Source organism: Labrus bergylta, chromosome 10 (genome assembly GCF_963930695.1).
Source record: "Labrus bergylta chromosome 10, fLabBer1.1, whole genome shotgun sequence".
Classification (NCBI taxonomy): domain Eukaryota; kingdom Metazoa; phylum Chordata; class Actinopteri; order Labriformes; family Labridae; genus Labrus; species Labrus bergylta.
In genome coordinates this window covers 10751451-10768286 of record NC_089204.1, presented here as the reverse complement: position 1 = coordinate 10768286, position 16836 = coordinate 10751451, and the positions used below count along the sequence as shown (strand labels likewise).

At 39.7% G+C, this 16836-nt stretch overlaps 1 protein-coding gene across 1 annotated transcript in view; it reads right to left on the bottom strand.

Moving 5' to 3' along the window:
* bmpr1aa (bone morphogenetic protein receptor, type IAa) overlaps positions 1-16836 on the bottom strand; it is a 49982-nt gene that overhangs the window by 14868 nt on the left and 18278 nt on the right. Inside the window, exon 3 of the mRNA XM_020626673.3 lies at positions 3888-4283. Coding sequence (XP_020482329.1) covers positions 3888-3954 — 67 coding nt within the window. The 5' untranslated portion in view covers positions 3955-4283. The remainder of the gene's footprint in view (positions 1-3887; positions 4284-16836) is intronic.

Here is a 16836-nt window from a genome sequence, read left to right as displayed (position 1 = left end):
ATACAACATCCTGCATGAGTTATGTCACCTCTATGATGTTTGTCAGCACAGGACCTGGATGACCTGAAGTCCGTCAGTCGAGGCAAAAAAAACATTACTTATGCAGTAAAAAACTTTGGAGTTTGTGTCAGATTGGGAAAGTAATTGTCCATTACATCCATAGCTATAGAATTAATTCCAGGTTAGTTCATGTGACGGTTTCTGTTGTATCAAAGTCCCCACTCCCCCAAAAAAGAAAAGAAAGAAAGAAAGAAAGAAAGAAAGAAAGAAAGAAAGAAAGAAAGAAAGAAAATGTATTATAAGGATAGGCAGGAGTACTGAAGCCAGTGTCCTTATGGTATGCCCTTATTTTGAAGGCCTCTTGCATATCTTCATGTTTTATCATCTTGCTTGATTATATTCATATACTTGACTTTGTTGATTTTAAATACACTACAATGCTCAGTATCATGATGTAGTCACTCGAGTTCCGACAGACAAAAAAAACATGTCATTACTTATGGATTAGTTCATGATAGATGGGGATCTTTTAGCATCTTTACTATCGCAAGCTACGTGCTTTACTGTGTTATGTTACAAGAAGAAACAAAGAGAAGAGAAAATTCACTTTAAATAAACAAAATATGAGTTAACAGTGATTTAAGAGCCCATTAGAGAAGATTAGGAGCAAAGACACATGAAGTAAACTAAAGCATTTTAAATCTCATCAGTAGTTTATGAATCAGAGATACTTGATAACTGTGAATACAAAGTTTATAGCTCATAAGCTCAATGTTTAAATGTCTTGTTTTTCCAATCACACACCTCATCCACTTATTTTTTATGCTTTCTACTAAAACTGCTGAAACATGCTTTTTATCTATTAAAGCAGGGCCAACTAAACGCTGGCTCTCCCTGAAATGTTTATTCAACTGAGCCTGTGTTTCCATGGCAATGGCAGGTTGTTGAAAACTTCCGAGTGAGGTAACTATCGGACAACACTCATCAGAATATAGCGAAGCTGTGTAATAAAGCAGCCTACGGGGACACCTTTATAATCTATTTAATGTAACTGCGAAAGCAACTTTAAATAAGCCCTTCACCCAATTGAACTGTCATAATAAATACCCTACCCAAACACATAAGAAAATGTAAATCAAAACATTATTAAAAGACCAACACGCACTAAGAAAAAGTAAAGATGGGACTTCAAACACAAGAGGAGGCAAACTGCAGACGTTCTCCTTTTTAATGTATTTTAGTTTGGTTCAGAAATAAATGTCACATTAGGAGGATTTTCTAAGTCGTTTCAGTGAAAATAAATATTGTATGCAACAAATTATAATTCCCACCTCAGACTTCAGATACACTTCTGTAAACTGAACATCTTTGATTTTGCACAAAACAAAACCCTCTCAAGAGTCTCAGAAAGTATTATGGATGGATATCATATTTCATGGATTTAATATGTATTTCAAATAAAAGACAGATTCGTCCTAAATTACTTTATAGTTGCAGCACTCTCATTGTTATGGCTTAAAACAAAACAACTTGATTATGAAACATGTTTTTGTAATGTGGTGTGTTCAGGGACCGTCAGTCTTCACAGACTGTGGCAGAAATAAATCCAGAGAGAGGAAATAAACACTATTTCAAAGGGTGAATAAGTCTCCAGAGGGACTGAATGATATTTCCGGAGAACAATGACTGTTTGCAGTTTTTAGCGCCGCTGACAGCTCGTACTGTGCCATACAGGAAACAGTTAATGTGCAGAGAGGAAGTGAGAGCGGCAACAATCACTTCAACAGCTTCCTGAAGGGAATAGCAGTGGACGGGATGGAGTGAGAGTTTCTGAGGGCTGATACAGCTGCTGATAGTGGAAACCTCTAATTTGATGTTGCTGCATATAAATGTGGGCTAAAGCTCAGGAACTGTTGTGTTTCTTTAAGGCTGCAGCTTTTTTTCCTGAAACATGGACACCTGTTTTCTATCACTTTTAAACTGTATCCTGCTATCATGATGCTGCTAAATGGACAGAATGTAACCTCTTGTCTTTTTATTACACTATTAAAACTTCTGATGTTGGAAAGTCTTCTATAAGAAAGAATAATTATATATTATAAATAAATTAAAGCTGTACTGTGATGAGGGTAAAGATTTAACAAATTATCAAGGGAATGACTAGTTTCTGTGGAGATTACAGTTTCTAAGTTTGTAGAGTTTTGTATTTATATTTTGAGTCTGAAAGAAAGTTGTATAAAATCCTTTGGACAAACATCATCAGTGGACTAAGATTTTTTTTTATCTGTTCAACAGAAACACCACAAAGATAAAGGAGAACAACACCCAACACAAATGCTGGTTTATCGTAAACTTAATTTCTTTTTTAAGTTAATACTTTCTTACGCGAAGCAAAACCAGCAGCTTATACCCAAAGTGCACCTGTCACATATTACTGTATGTATTTGAATGTAAAACAGAAAGAAAGAAATTGATCTGTTTGCCTGGTATTTAGCAGGGAGGGGCTCTCCTTTGTTTCTGTGTTTATTTATGAAGTCTCTCATTATCGGCTAATTGACACTTAATCAGGCCTCTAACAAAAGGCTGCTGATACTCATCTGAGTTTGGAGGGAGGTGGTGCAGAGCACATGGGAATGGGGGGGGGGGCATTTTATGTTAATCTCAGTCTCAAAATTCTTCTAATCTCACGCCATCCAAACCAAAGACTATATAGACCTTTAAATTCATACTGCGTAATATTTACGTCCATATGATGTTTCGCCTTCAATATGAATGTTGGGGTATCTTCACAGGGGGACAAGTAATCCCCCCGCTGTACCTCCTTTGGAGGTAATAACATAGCCGGTACAGGGGCAGCCGGGATTGGCAGAGCCAGCAGGGGGCTGAGCCAGTCGGGGTGGAGCACAGTGTGTGTATTTGCATGTCAGACTGAGTGTGTATGTGGAGTTCAACCTGTGCCATGCTCTCTTGTGCTTCTGCAATGCCGTAATGCAATGTGAATTCTCTGATTGGGACACTAATATTACACTGTGGAGGAATCAATATGGATTTCTTAAGGTGTAATGACAGTGGAGCTTTGTTACGGCGGTGTTGTGTATGAAAGGGGCAGAAAGCGGCAAAAAAAGACCCTTGTTAAAAAATAGCAAAAGTCCAGGACGAAACGTCACAAAAGATAAGATATAGATATTTTTTTACATGAATCTTAAAAAATATTCACTGTAATTCTCAGGTCTTAGTTTTAATTTAGTATTTCCATTAAAACATATCTCTCACAATAGTATAGATTGTTTGTCCGCCACATATTCACTCTCTCATACTGCATCACACATATGCACTGATTTTCTCGGAGTGTTTGCATCATCTATGACTCTTTCTGAGATATGATGCACACTCAGGTTTGTTTCTGGATCTCTGGATATGAATTAAAGAATCACAGGCTGCTGATTTGGCAGTTCTGTCTGACCATTTCACATGGATCTTTAAAAATAAAATTTAAAATAATTAATCTAAAAGTTGTTTATAATCAGTCAAACTTAATGGGTTATTAATAAGTTATAATTACATGTGGCCTTGAGGGACAATCTAGAAAAGTAATGCCATAAGATAAGCCTTATATTTAGTAATTCTTATTCAACTTGATTGATCCACTGAACTCCAAATAAATAATTCCATTGATAAGCTCTTTTGACCCAAAGTTGCATATCAGATGACCCTGCCCTCTTGGTCAGGAAAGGATGTCTAATGCCTCCTTTTAACCTGGTTAAGAGTATTTCAATTATTTATTCTGTGACAAAGATCAGAAGACCAGAAGAAGTTTGAACAGGAAACTGTAGGTGTTAAAAGCTCAGGCAGAGAAAGAGCAGATGAATGGATTTTGATAGTCTTACCATCAGCTCTGAGGGTCAACAGAAGAGCACTGGCCATCACAGCCAAACAAAATGTTAAACCTGCCATCCTGCAGCAGGACTGAACTCAGACTGGACCTGAAGTGGTCCCAGGTAGGGCTGTGCTCAGGGATAAGGAGCTTCTTGATCAACTGGTTAGTGTGTTGGAGACCCTCCGGTCCTGATAAAAAAAAGTCTATAATCCACAGCAGGACCCTGGGAGGTAGGGAGGGTGGGTTGAGGCAGGCAGACGAGGCCTCAGAGTGACATATATGTTGAGCCGGTGTAGGAGCAGGAGCGTTGGTAAGTGGAAACCAATGGATGGGTCTTCAGGTGTTGGGGGTGGTATCACAGTATCAGGTCCTCTTCTGTCTCACAAGCTCTTTGGCCTCCAAAACCCTAAAAGAAAGAAAGAACGATACACATATTCAAACTGAGTAATGAACAGAAATCAGTGCGTGTTCATACAGGAGTTGGAAGTGTTTAAGTGAAACATCATACACCGTGCTGCTTGAGACAGAAAGGAACAGCTGTTGTGAATAGTAATTTTAAACTCAGTTAAGTTTTCCTCATGGCTGCTCCTGTTTTGTTCTGTGTTCAATGATGCAAAAAACCCACAAACAGATTTAAATTTTTGTCAATTTATCAACGTTTATGGAGCTACTGAGTTCAAACAAGTTGGTTGTAAAACTTTGGACCACAGACATTTTGTCTTATTCTGGTTTGTTTGGCACTTGCTCTCCCTCATCTTCAGGGCTCTCTGACCCGGTGGCCCCTGCTGGCCCGGTGCTGGCCTCAGACGGTCCGACTAACTACCAAATTATTTGTCCAGGGATGTTCTGCAATTACAGGCGCTGGCCCCGCACAGCGCTAGCAACGGCATGTCGCAATTAGTGGGCGCTGAAAGGGATGGAGGGTTTTGTGTGTGTTTGTGGGTTAGTGTGTGTGTGTGTGAGTGAATTAGTGGCGATCCAAGGCCGATGTCTGTCACTTTTCATTTGGCCGGGGGGGACAAAGAGGTCCGACCTGTGACCCACTTTTCACACATCTCTGGCTGAGGAGGCACAGAACAAAGACACATAACTAACTACACACACTGGACACAGGGTGAGTGTAAGTAAATGTGTGCATGTGTGTAATACTTCTCCCCCTTAGGGCAGTATTGGGCACTGATCAAACTCTATTTAACATTAAAGTGTTTGTGCTCGCACTTTTTCAGCCCTGTTTCCTTCCATTAGCTGTCATGGTGCCAACACAGAACAGCATCAATGTTTATTTAAACATATTTCTACCTTTCATCTAGCTGTATGAGCTTTTTCAATCGTAGGTGCACAGTACAGGTCCGGAACATTCATGAGAAACAGAGGGGAGGAAAAGTAGGATCAGTGTGTTTGTGTGTGTGTGAGTAAGTTTGAGTGTGTGGTGTCGCTGGTCTGTGTGTCGGCGTCAGTTTGTCGATAACTCAAAGTGGAAATATCTTCACCTCACTGCCACAACAATCCTGAAGTTTGTTTGTGGCTCTTCGCTCCATTTACAGACCGACAACAACAACAATGGAAGTAGCAGATAACACATGCATAAAGACACATTGAGTCTGAGGGAGGGAGGGACGGCAAGACCAGGCAGGTTCAGGAAGGACTGTCTGTTGTGAGCCCCCAAGACAGGAAGCTGACTCCCACCATAACACACACACGCTTTTATAAATCACCCAACACATCCATCCCTTTAAAAACACAAGGTATGACTACACACACACACACACACACACACACACACACACACACACACACACACACACACACACACACACACACACACACACACACACACACACACACACACACACACACACACACACACACACACACACACACACACACACACACACACACACACACACACACACACACACAGCTGACGTAAGTGGAGACTGTGTTATCACCCCTTGTAGCTCAAACACTTAAAAACACAAGAAAGGTTGAGACACAAAGAGGCTGAACTCGGAGAAATAAAATGTCTAGTCCAGATATGAAATACAGAAGGGTTAAAAAAATTCTCCAAACACTCAAGGTGTCAGGTAACTTTCACTCCTCCTCATCCCTACTCCTTGTGCTCATGTTTGAACTTGTCTCTGATCCTTTGGTCTGCTTCACATTCAAACAACAAACTCCCTTCTCTTAACATAACAATGCAGAGATTATTTCTGATGGAGATACCAGCGTCCTGTTTTTACAGACTCATGTCGGATCTATCAAAAGCCGGGTTTCTTGAGGAGTGCTGAAGTCCACTTATTAGGCAAGTCCTTTCACTACTAGTTTATATAAAGGTATGGCATCATGGTATGTTTCCATCAAAGAACTTTCCTTCAGGCCAGTTCAACTTTTACAGTATCATCGGATGTTTACAGGCTTCTGTGGGATTCAAACTTGTGTACTTTTTGTACACACCACTCAGTCCTTTGGCATCTCATCTCCCTCCTCCTCTGCTCACCTCCTCAGCTAACAGCAGTTAATGTAGCGTAGCTGCTCTGGCTAGCCTGACGTGACATCAGAGTCTTGGAGGAGGAACATTTAGCATGACGGGAATGAAAGGAGGTATTGTTAGCAGTCCCACCTGTATGGAATAAACTGCCCTTATAGGGAACCACTGAGCCATAGCTGCCCCCCCAGGGGAAGGAATTTGAGGTCACACCGCTCCAGGGATGCTGGGAGATTTGGTGGGATAGAAACCCAAGCAGTAGGTTAAGACTTGTAGAAGAAAGAGAGCTCTTTAGAGGCTTTTATAGAAGCTCTGTGCTTCTGGGTATAATAACTTTTCATTTGGCTGGAGAGGTAGTCGGCTATAAAAACAGTTCTGTAAAATGATTTTACTCTGCCATGACTGCAGTAGTCTGTATGAACAGATTCACACAGGAACCGCACTGGGATTTCTTTTGTTATTACCAGGATTGGTCTCTTTTATGACTAGTGCCCATGGCAAGACTAATGCAGTGCAAGCAACTAATAGAAACCAGGTTAGAGGTTTAATTCCTAAAACATTTATCAATACAGATAATACAAATTTATAGTTTTTGCCCAAAAATGTAATCTAGATCCACTTACTAGATTTGTGTTCTTCAAATCATGAAAGATTCCTTCTTACCAGGCTTAGTTTAGTTTTCATACAGAGAAGGGCATTGACTTTTCCAGGCACAATAAGTCAATCAGTTTCTTAATTGACAGATATATCACTACCATTGTGATAAAAGAGTATCGGTGCAATCTATCAAGCTAAAACATTTTGGTTCCATCTTCTTCCATTGGATAATTGCACATTTTCTACAATGCACATCATTCCATTGAATGTATGTGGGTTCTGAACGCTGGTGCAAATAAAACATTTTATACACAAGTAACAAGGAAGGGTATTTTGTCCATATTACTAGACTTTCAACACCCTAACCCTACAATTCATCAATTCAAAGAGAAATCATTTTCAACAAAATCACACCTGAATAAAAAGCTGCTTGTCAAAGAAACATTAGTCCTGTGCAAGCTGTCCAGAACTGTAAAATGACCAATATATGACATTTAAGTGATTGCAGTGGAGTATGTCAAAGCAGATTATTTAGCTGTAATGAAGATGCTAATCCGTGCTGCGGTCGGCTAAAGAGACACTGAGTCAAGCCGTTTCAGCCTGCAGCGGAACACTGTGGTCTGAGCGTGCAGGACCAGCTGAGTCTGCTCATAAAGTCAGCAAGCACAGGAGCTCAATTAACAGTGTTTTCTGTCACAAATCCCTCTGTTAGCCTACGTTACTTTCATTACACACCACTGTGTGTGTTTAGGTAAAACAAACTCACTCAACACTGTGCAAAACAACCGCATTTAGCGGTTAGCAGATGCTTTTTTCTATTAGTGTTTAAACTGATGCCTCGCTGTCTTAAGTCCAGGATAACTAAAAGAAGGGAGCTGTGGCGGTGACTAGTGATAAAGTGAGCGGCTGTAAACACAGCAGACTCCCGACAGTATCACAGTTAAGTGCCCCTCCGCTAAAGCTGCGATCGTTCGATAATAAACACATCTATTTCCGACAAGTTCGTCAAAATTAAAGTCCCCGGCCTATCTGAAGTTGAAGTGCTTTTAATGTGAAACATTCATATCAGGAAATGATATTTATAAGACTGTTTGACTCTGTTTATGAAAAAGTAGCCATGTGCAGTAATATAGAAAATTGAAGATGAATCGTGATGCATCGTGATATCAAATCGTTGACTGGATAATCGTAATCGAATCAAATCTTAAGCCCAGTGAAGATGCACAGCTCTATTACCTGCATTAATAATCCATCCCTTTCATTTCCCCTTTCTCAATCCCTGGAGGGACTGCAGCATGAGGGGCCAGACATCAATAATCAAGCCTTAATGCGTCTCCACTTCCTGCTCTGGAAGAATGGCGGCAGACTAAATAAATGACTCAACGGCCTGATTGGAGGAGCAGTCGACTCCGACAGCTCCTGAGCTCTACAAATAAATGCAGTAATGAGCGAGATTGAGATCTGTGCTGGGGAGGGAGGAGAATATTAAAAGGACAGCTGGGACAAACACAGAGTGGTTTGTTTTTTTGTATTACTGTTTCATCCCCTCCCTTCTCAGCTGTCCAATTATTTGTTGACTAATCTTTTGGTCTATAAAATGTCAATGAAAAATGTCCAGCAAAGTTTCTAAGAGCTCATATTGACTCTTGGATAGCCATGTTTTGCAAGCCCAAAGATATTGAGCATATGATGATACTGTGCAGCAAAAAACTGTCATACTCAAATTTAAGAAGCTGTACATTTTCTGTCATTGATTACTGAGTAAATGAGGTAGAGCTATCTGAAGACAGAAAATCCTAAACAAGACCTAAACAATTCACAAAAATGCACTCATCCTACATGCCATCTGATTCTTGTGGTTTGTACAGGGTATTCCGCAGCTGTCTCTCAAGACTAGATTATGTTTTTAGATTACAATCTTTATAATGTTTGGACTGTTCCTGCAGTAATCAGGTTCTTTTTCCACCTCAATTAGTTTCTTCTCATCCATTTTGACGGCAACAATACCACAGAAGAAGACCTCACAGGAGAAGTAATGGTACAGCAGCTTGTATGTATTTATTTCTCTTCAGTGACATTTTGTAGGGGATCTTTACCTTTCCTTTTGCCTTCTTAATTTCTGTCTCTTATGTTCAGTCTCCTTTTCCCTCTCCCCTCCTGTTACATTCTTTTTTCTCGTATTACCGTACCTTTTTTCGATTCCTCATCTGATCGTTTTCCTTTCTCATTTCTCCCTTCTCTCTGCCCCTTCCAGTTATCCATCTCCCCCTCCCCTTCTCTCCCTGCTGCTTCTCATTTCTCCTCTCCTCTCCCCGCTCTCACTCTCTCTCTCTCTCTCTCTCCATCTTGGCTCTGTTCCCTGTCCCCTCCAGGGGCCCCTCCTTGCAGGCGGGCCTCTGGGTGCTGCAGCAGCCTCCCGTTGGTGTCGGCGCCCTGCCCGACATGCCTTTCAGGGCCTGGGAGACTGCAGGCCAGACTTTCTGGCTCCACTGCCATTGTTTGCTTGGCTGCTCTGCGCCTCATCCACAGCAATGGATTAGCATAAGAATACCCAGAATACCCCGAGCCACGATGAGCAGAGCTTCGGGCCTCCTCATCCCTGCATCTCCTGCTTCCTCTTTTTCATCACCATCTTTTATTTGTTTACATAAGTTTAGCGTGAATGGTACTCCATGCTTAAAAAGCATGCAAATTACATCAATTTAGGAGGGGGATTTTTTAGAACTACCTGAAGGATTCAAAAAAGTTGGAACTTCTTGAAATGGTAGGGGGCCAAAGTTGGATATGACAACAATTTTTCCTTCAAATACTCTCTTCCAAAGAAGTCAAGCCTTGCTTAGTCTGAAGAAAAGTCAGAACTAAAAGATATCAAGATATCAAAATCACAACAATTTATATGGATAGGCAAAGGATATTGCATTTTATAGTCAACTTGATAAATCGCTAAATTATCTAAACTCATCATCAAATTTAAAAAAAAAAATCGACTTTTGGCTTCAGAAACTTGTGATTGTAATTTTACCAGCAATATTACATTTGAGAAAACAATTTAATAGATAAAGAGAAATTAGTGGCCACATTCAACACAGGTATGTGGACGTTAACCTGCAGAGAGGACCGATGGCTGGAGGTACTAGCACTGCTAACATTAGCCACGATCGGCAAACCAAATTACCTTGTTAACCTGCAGAAGGCTTTAAATAAATTGTGCCCAATTTTTACTGTTTTATGTTTTCTTTTCTCTCTAATATTTGTTTAGTAAATTAAGATTTAGGTTAAATTGACTAGGAAAATACTCACAAAGAAACATCCCTACAGCAAGGCCAGAGACTTATCAACAATGATACCTATTTTGTAATTTATTTATCATCATTGTAAGTGTGTCTGTATGCTCAACACAATGTCCTTAAATGTATTTATTTTCCACGGCCTATAGTTATTCAGTTAACTGACATAAAAGAGAAAAGAAACCAGAGAATGTTAAATATAAGAAGCTTATAGGATAGTTTTGAATGTGGTTTTTGGAAAACAAAAAAAAAAAAAAAAAAAAAACTGACTCATCTGTGTGAAAATAGATGGTACATGCTACAGCTATAAACAACTGGTGCATCTCCAGCTTTGAGGGGTTTTAGCAGTAATTTCATGTCGGCATTTTATTTCTGCCTTTATGAAATTGTAATGACACACAGACTTGAATTGCCACATACTGTAGGCAAACGTACCGTATTTGTTTGTCTGTGTGAGACAGAGTGGGCAGCCTTATTTCATTAGAGGTTAAAAGGAGATCTGCTGTGCAGCTCCAACTACAAACTTGATTCCACTGGCTTTTATCAGGTAAAAGCAACACAAATTACCCAGCATCCACAGGGGCAACACAGGTTTAAACCATGTTAACTGAACAATATGACAACATGCAATTCCACCCACCTTACGGCTGATCCATACTGAGACACACAGCTATTGAGCTTGGTCACATAAAGTGGTACAATGAGGTTCCCTAGAGGTGATTTTAATCACTATCGCCATAGAAACAGGTCTATCCATCACTGGCACAGGGTTCTCTTTGTCCCACAGTCAAGTCATAAAACAAACACACTCAGACCATAAAAACAACATTAAGATCATAAATCATGCTGATGAGAGAACTGGAGAGTTCCCAGACAACACTACTGGTTGAACCAGTTAGCTGTAGCCTGTTGTAGTAGTCAGAGTTAATGGTGTTACATCGTCTTTGTGTATACACCCACCTATTTCAACGCTACTTTCCGTCTTGCTCCTTTTTAAAGCATGTTAGCAATACTAAATTGGAGTAGTTTTTTTTAATCTGTCCACAATCATGTAACAACAGCCACTTTATTGACACGTTACAAATGAACAATCAACACTGTTGCTCTTTCCTCATCCACTCTCGTAGCTGTTGTTGATGGGGACTTTAACTCGGGCTGACGAATTCCATCAGCTTACAGAAGCCTTCTCTTTTCACAAAACTTAATGGGAGCATATCTCTGGTCACCAGTTCGATATAGCAGGCTAATCCTTTCCATTCTGGTATCATCACAACAACGTGAGCCAACCAGTGCTAGAAAGACTAGAAAAGATGTATTGCAAAACTGCCTGTTGTTTTTGGCTTCTCCTTGTGCTTTAATCTGATGTGGCTAAGCATTGAACTAGTCGTTCTATGAAACCCATTGTGTCATTTCTTATACTGCTACATAACACTTTTCCGGCTCACGGCTGACATGCTGCATGTGTAACAGACTGTTCTGTTTGTTATGGGCCCTTTTCTGACCTTGAAAAATGGTCTGAACTTTTTTTTTTAAGATCTGTTTTGTATGATCTCTTTTTATGCATTATTGTTTATGCTCTTTGTAACTGCAGGACAGAGTCCAAGATATATTTACCCATGGGACATTAAAGTATATCTTATCTTATCGTATGACCTGCCAATTCTGATTTGCCAATTCCAATTTTCTTTCTATAAAAAACCATTACTTTTTTGTATTTAAAAAAATAGATAATCAATTTAATGCTAAAATAAAACACTGATTGTTAATTAACTCTTTATTACAAAGAATCTTCTAAACTGCCCTAGGATACTTGAGCAACTGACTTTGTGATCTGTTCACCCTGCTCCAGGGAACTTAAATGAGGACATCAGAAGCATGATGAAATCATACGCTAAAAATTGGTGTTACATTTAGAGATGGCTTAGGGTATTATAAATACACAGATATTCATATTGATAGCATCCCTTTATTTTCAGATGCAAATATTAACTTTGTTTCTATTTTATGAGAATGGTTAGTTTTAGTTAAGTGTTAGTTTTTTGTAATATGGGATACTTTTGAAGGAGTGATGCCTAAAAGGGTGACTTGTACAACTGTCCCAACCCAAATTACTGCTAATAGACTCTTGACTTATTTTATTTATTAGGGCCAGAGCACCAACCTCGGAGCGAGGACCCTATTGAAACTGAAGGAATTATTATTTTTTCTCCCTTATTTGGGGGCCTTAACATGCACAAAAACTCACCAAACTTCACCCAAAATTCAGCCTCAGAAATTGACGTATTTAAGTGGTTCGGTGAATGGGTGTCGCCGGATGGCTCCTCTGCGCCCCCAAACTTCAGCCAGGGTACTGCGGTTAACCTTCATTCACGAAAATTGGTGAATCACATGTAACTCCATAAGACGAGAAAAAAGTACATTATGGCAATACTCTAAAATGTACAGGAAGTGCGCTACGTTCAGTCAAAGTCCAGATATTGCAATTTTTGAGATTTCACACTGCTCTTATTTGAATGCACTTGTTCGAGAGCGTTCATCTGATCAATTCAAGCTTGGTATCAAATGAAAGTAGACAAGTTGAAGATTCACATTTGTGCGAACCACGAGGTTTCACCATAGGGCGTGGCTGGGGCGGGCTCTCAAATTTTGATGTCATTTTTGGCACGCCGCCAACAAAATAAATTATTATATCTCTGACATGCAGTGTTCAATCATCACCAAATTTATCATGCATGGCATGGGAACGAGAACTTTATTTTAGTTACAGCGCCACCTGTTGACAACAGAAAGTCACCACTTCTGAATTAGAACTATCCATTCGTACACGGTTTGTCATATCTCCCCCAAAATTGGTGTGGACCAGCCTAAGACCTTGGACATACTATGTTTCCATCGTACGCAAAGAAATTATTTCGAAAAAAATGTATTGTTATAACTCTGGCAGTGTTCTATCATCACCACATTTGTCACGCAGGCCAAGCCACACATTCGTGAGTTAATTTTTTTGATTAGTCACAGCGCCACCAGTTGACAACAGGAAGTATTTGCTTCTGAAGTAGAACAAGCCATTCCTACACGGTTGCTCAAATCTCCTTACAAGTAGGTGTGAACCATCCTAAGACCTTAGAGATACTACCATTCTGAGCTTGAAGGCCTACTTCAAACGCTGTTGCCATCAATCTCATTTTTACCCTTCAAACAGGAAGTAGTTATTTGAGGGTCCTCCCCATAGAGGTTTTTTTCACCTACATGCATGAAACTTTTTATGTATATTAACCCTGTCAGGACCTACATATAATGCTCTTGCACCCATTGTAAAAACCCAACAGGAAGTCCGCCACAATTTTTTGAATTGATACATAATGGTCCCAATTTCATGTTTCACAGACTCCCGATTCGGACATACTTCCCTGAGCACCCGTTCATCGCCAACTCCGTGTCATTGTGTTCTAGACATGTTAAACATCTAAAATGATGCGAAACTAAGAATCTCCATAAAAGGGCGTGGCTGCGGCATACTGTAAAGCGTTGGGGCACCCCCATGACATTTTTTCAAAAATGTTCCAAAAGGCCTCCCCATAGGTTTTTTTCTCCTACATGCATGACATTTTTTATGTATATCAACCATGTCAATACCTACAAAAAGTCCTCTTACACCCATAGTCAAAACCCAACAGGAATTCTGCCATAATTTTTTTAGTTTGTTTTGAAAATTATAAACGCAAGAAAATTAAAAGAAACGGAAACAAATATATCAATAAAAAAATATAAATCTCTTACTGCTTTGTAGTAATTAAATACTATTACCAAAACATGCATTTATGATGACAGTCCATCAAAATATTATCCTACAAAGGGTATTTTACAAATTAAATCAAAAGACATTCAGTCCAAATCTCTAAAATTAAGGCAATGCCACTATCTTGTGGGGACTAAAGAGGCTGATTTCCATAGACGCTCTCTTGGCACAGGAATATCCCTGCAAAAATTGAGAGAAATAAAAACAGAAAAATGAAAAACAGTTACTTTAAAAGGAAAGAAACACCTCCAGAGAAAGCTAAATAAAACGTTAAGCCTCTGAAAGAGGTAATATTTTTTAAACTGTGATTGTGCGTATTTATCTCAAACGGCTGTTTTACTCCAAACAATTTTACCGTATGAACCTGGGTTGTGTGTGTAACAGCTGACCCCTTTAAGTATACAGAAAATTATTTTAGATCATAACTAATCAGTATGTCCGGAGATTTAAATAATCAGTAATATGCTGGTGTGTCATATTAATAAATGCACCCAGCACACACACTTAGACCATTCTACATGTGACATTAGAAAAAAGTCCTCTGGGGGCTGTAAGACAGAGACAGGACCATCCTATATGCAAGTCTTAAATTCTTATGTTTGGAAAGTGGGCTATTCAGATTTGAAATGCACATCACACAACATTTAGTCAAACACCTGATTCATTTGATGCAACATGTTTCAGGTTTTCAACCATTTCTTTTAGTATAATATTAAATGGAAAAAGGGAGCCTGTTTGTTCAGCCGACATTATCCAACAAAGGTGCGGGTTCGCCTGTGCTCCTCGTTCTTGGATCATTTCAGGCTGGGATGCAGCCAGCCTCCTCCAGTCGAGAGATAATCTTTTAAGATCTTCAACACGCTTTATTGATGCCGTTATTGTCTGACGGCTTTTTAAAAATACTTAATGTAAAGAACTTTGATTTGATCTGTTTGATCACATATATAAATAACACATTGCATGTGTTTTAAATGACTATTATCTGCATAATTTCAGAAGTGCATATGTGAAAACAGCAAAAAACGCCAATGCAGCAGCACATTTTGCAGCTGTGAATCATGACAGTTCCGACATGAACCACTCTGCATACCAATATTCTCTGAATCTCATAGCATTGCCTTTTCGAATTTCCAAGTACTACGGCTTTTTACACAAATTGAACTGCAAGGCCGGCTGCTTAGCCAAATCCTGCTGCTGCTGCACTCCCACGGTCGCGACACACCCGCCATGTACAGGGGTGAGAGGGCCCTTCATCAACGCTTGCGGTTTTAATTCATATTTGAAATCTGAATACAATTTAATACCTAACATACTGTTGTGTGAAGCTTTGACCAATAAAATCCAGCCATTTTTAACTACCCTGGCTTGGGTGGCCAGAAAAAAGGGTTGGGTGGTCTTGTATATTTTACTTTAATGCTTAGAGTTCAAGTAGATAAGATTATTGAAGATACGTTGTAGAAAGGGTAAATACATGCTATTATTCGTATGTGCACACAAACTAGATGCCACCCCTGCATAAGTCAGGGTCCCACTTGCCCAGCATAGATAATGAGACTGTTAACTTAAAATACCAATAGGAGCACGGTTTGTCAATGAACTTTCGATATTTCCAGTCCTGACAAATCACTTAGTAGTACCAATAAATACCCATTCTCAAAACCCATCCCTAGATGCCCCCCCCTTTAACAAATCGATGCATTTCTACCCCATGAAGGTTCCTCAACACTTCCAAACTTGATCTCTGCCATCCAACACAAACAAAGACAAACTTTCTTAAACAAAGACAATGATTAAACTTCTACATGATAAAAAATAGGACACTCGTTTAAAAGATTGGTGATATATTACTGTAAAAATACGAAGAATTAACTTTTTTTCTGCCTTGTTGTCGTAAAGAATCTTTGCTGAACTCTTCCGCTTATCAGTATAGTCCCCCTCCTCATCCTACTGCATTTCAATGACTCCTTCTCTCTTTTCCTTTCCCCCTTCCTACTCAACTGATGCTGGAATGTAGGAACCAGGTAATGGAAAAACACACCACACTCACAAACACCTCCTGATCTACACTGCAGGAAACTGCAGCTCTGATAGCGTCCTCACTTTCTGTGAGAACAGCTACAATCTTTCACCTCGGTCCCAAAGGCAGGAAGTTTGATGTTTAGCCCCACCCTCATTTCACAGAGCTATCCTTTCCTGCTTTTATTTGCTGTCAATCACATTAACCCCCTTTCATATATACATTTTTGTTTTGAGAGAAAATCTTTGTCTGTCTCAGCTGCTACAAAAGCGTTTGCAGCAGCCACTAACAGTCTTGACTGGTCACATCCCCAGTGTGAAGGAGTGGAAACTGGAAGAACTAGAGCCCAGACGATTTTTCCCGGAGGGATACAAAATAAAATACTAAAATATATTTGTAATAGCAGCAGACAGCTCATTGGCCCCGAGTGAGTGAGTGTGTGTATGCGTAGGTGGGTGGTCTGGTTAGAGACCGGACTCCGTGCAGGGAGGTCGGCTGGTTTCATCCACCGTGTCGTCTCGGAAACTTCAGCCAGGCCACAGAGACGAGCACGGTTTACATGACGATATAGGTGGTCCTGTGTGTCAATGTGTGCAAACCTGTGTGTTTGTGTACCTGCTGAAAAGGAATCTCAATAAAGAAGCCTAGAAGTACAAAAATAAGTATGAATATTGATTCACACTCAGTAATATAAAGTTAAGATGAAAAATAAATGGCTTTAGAGTTGAAGACAGAAGAAGTGTGGCATATAGGAAGAGTGAGAGAAAATGAAAA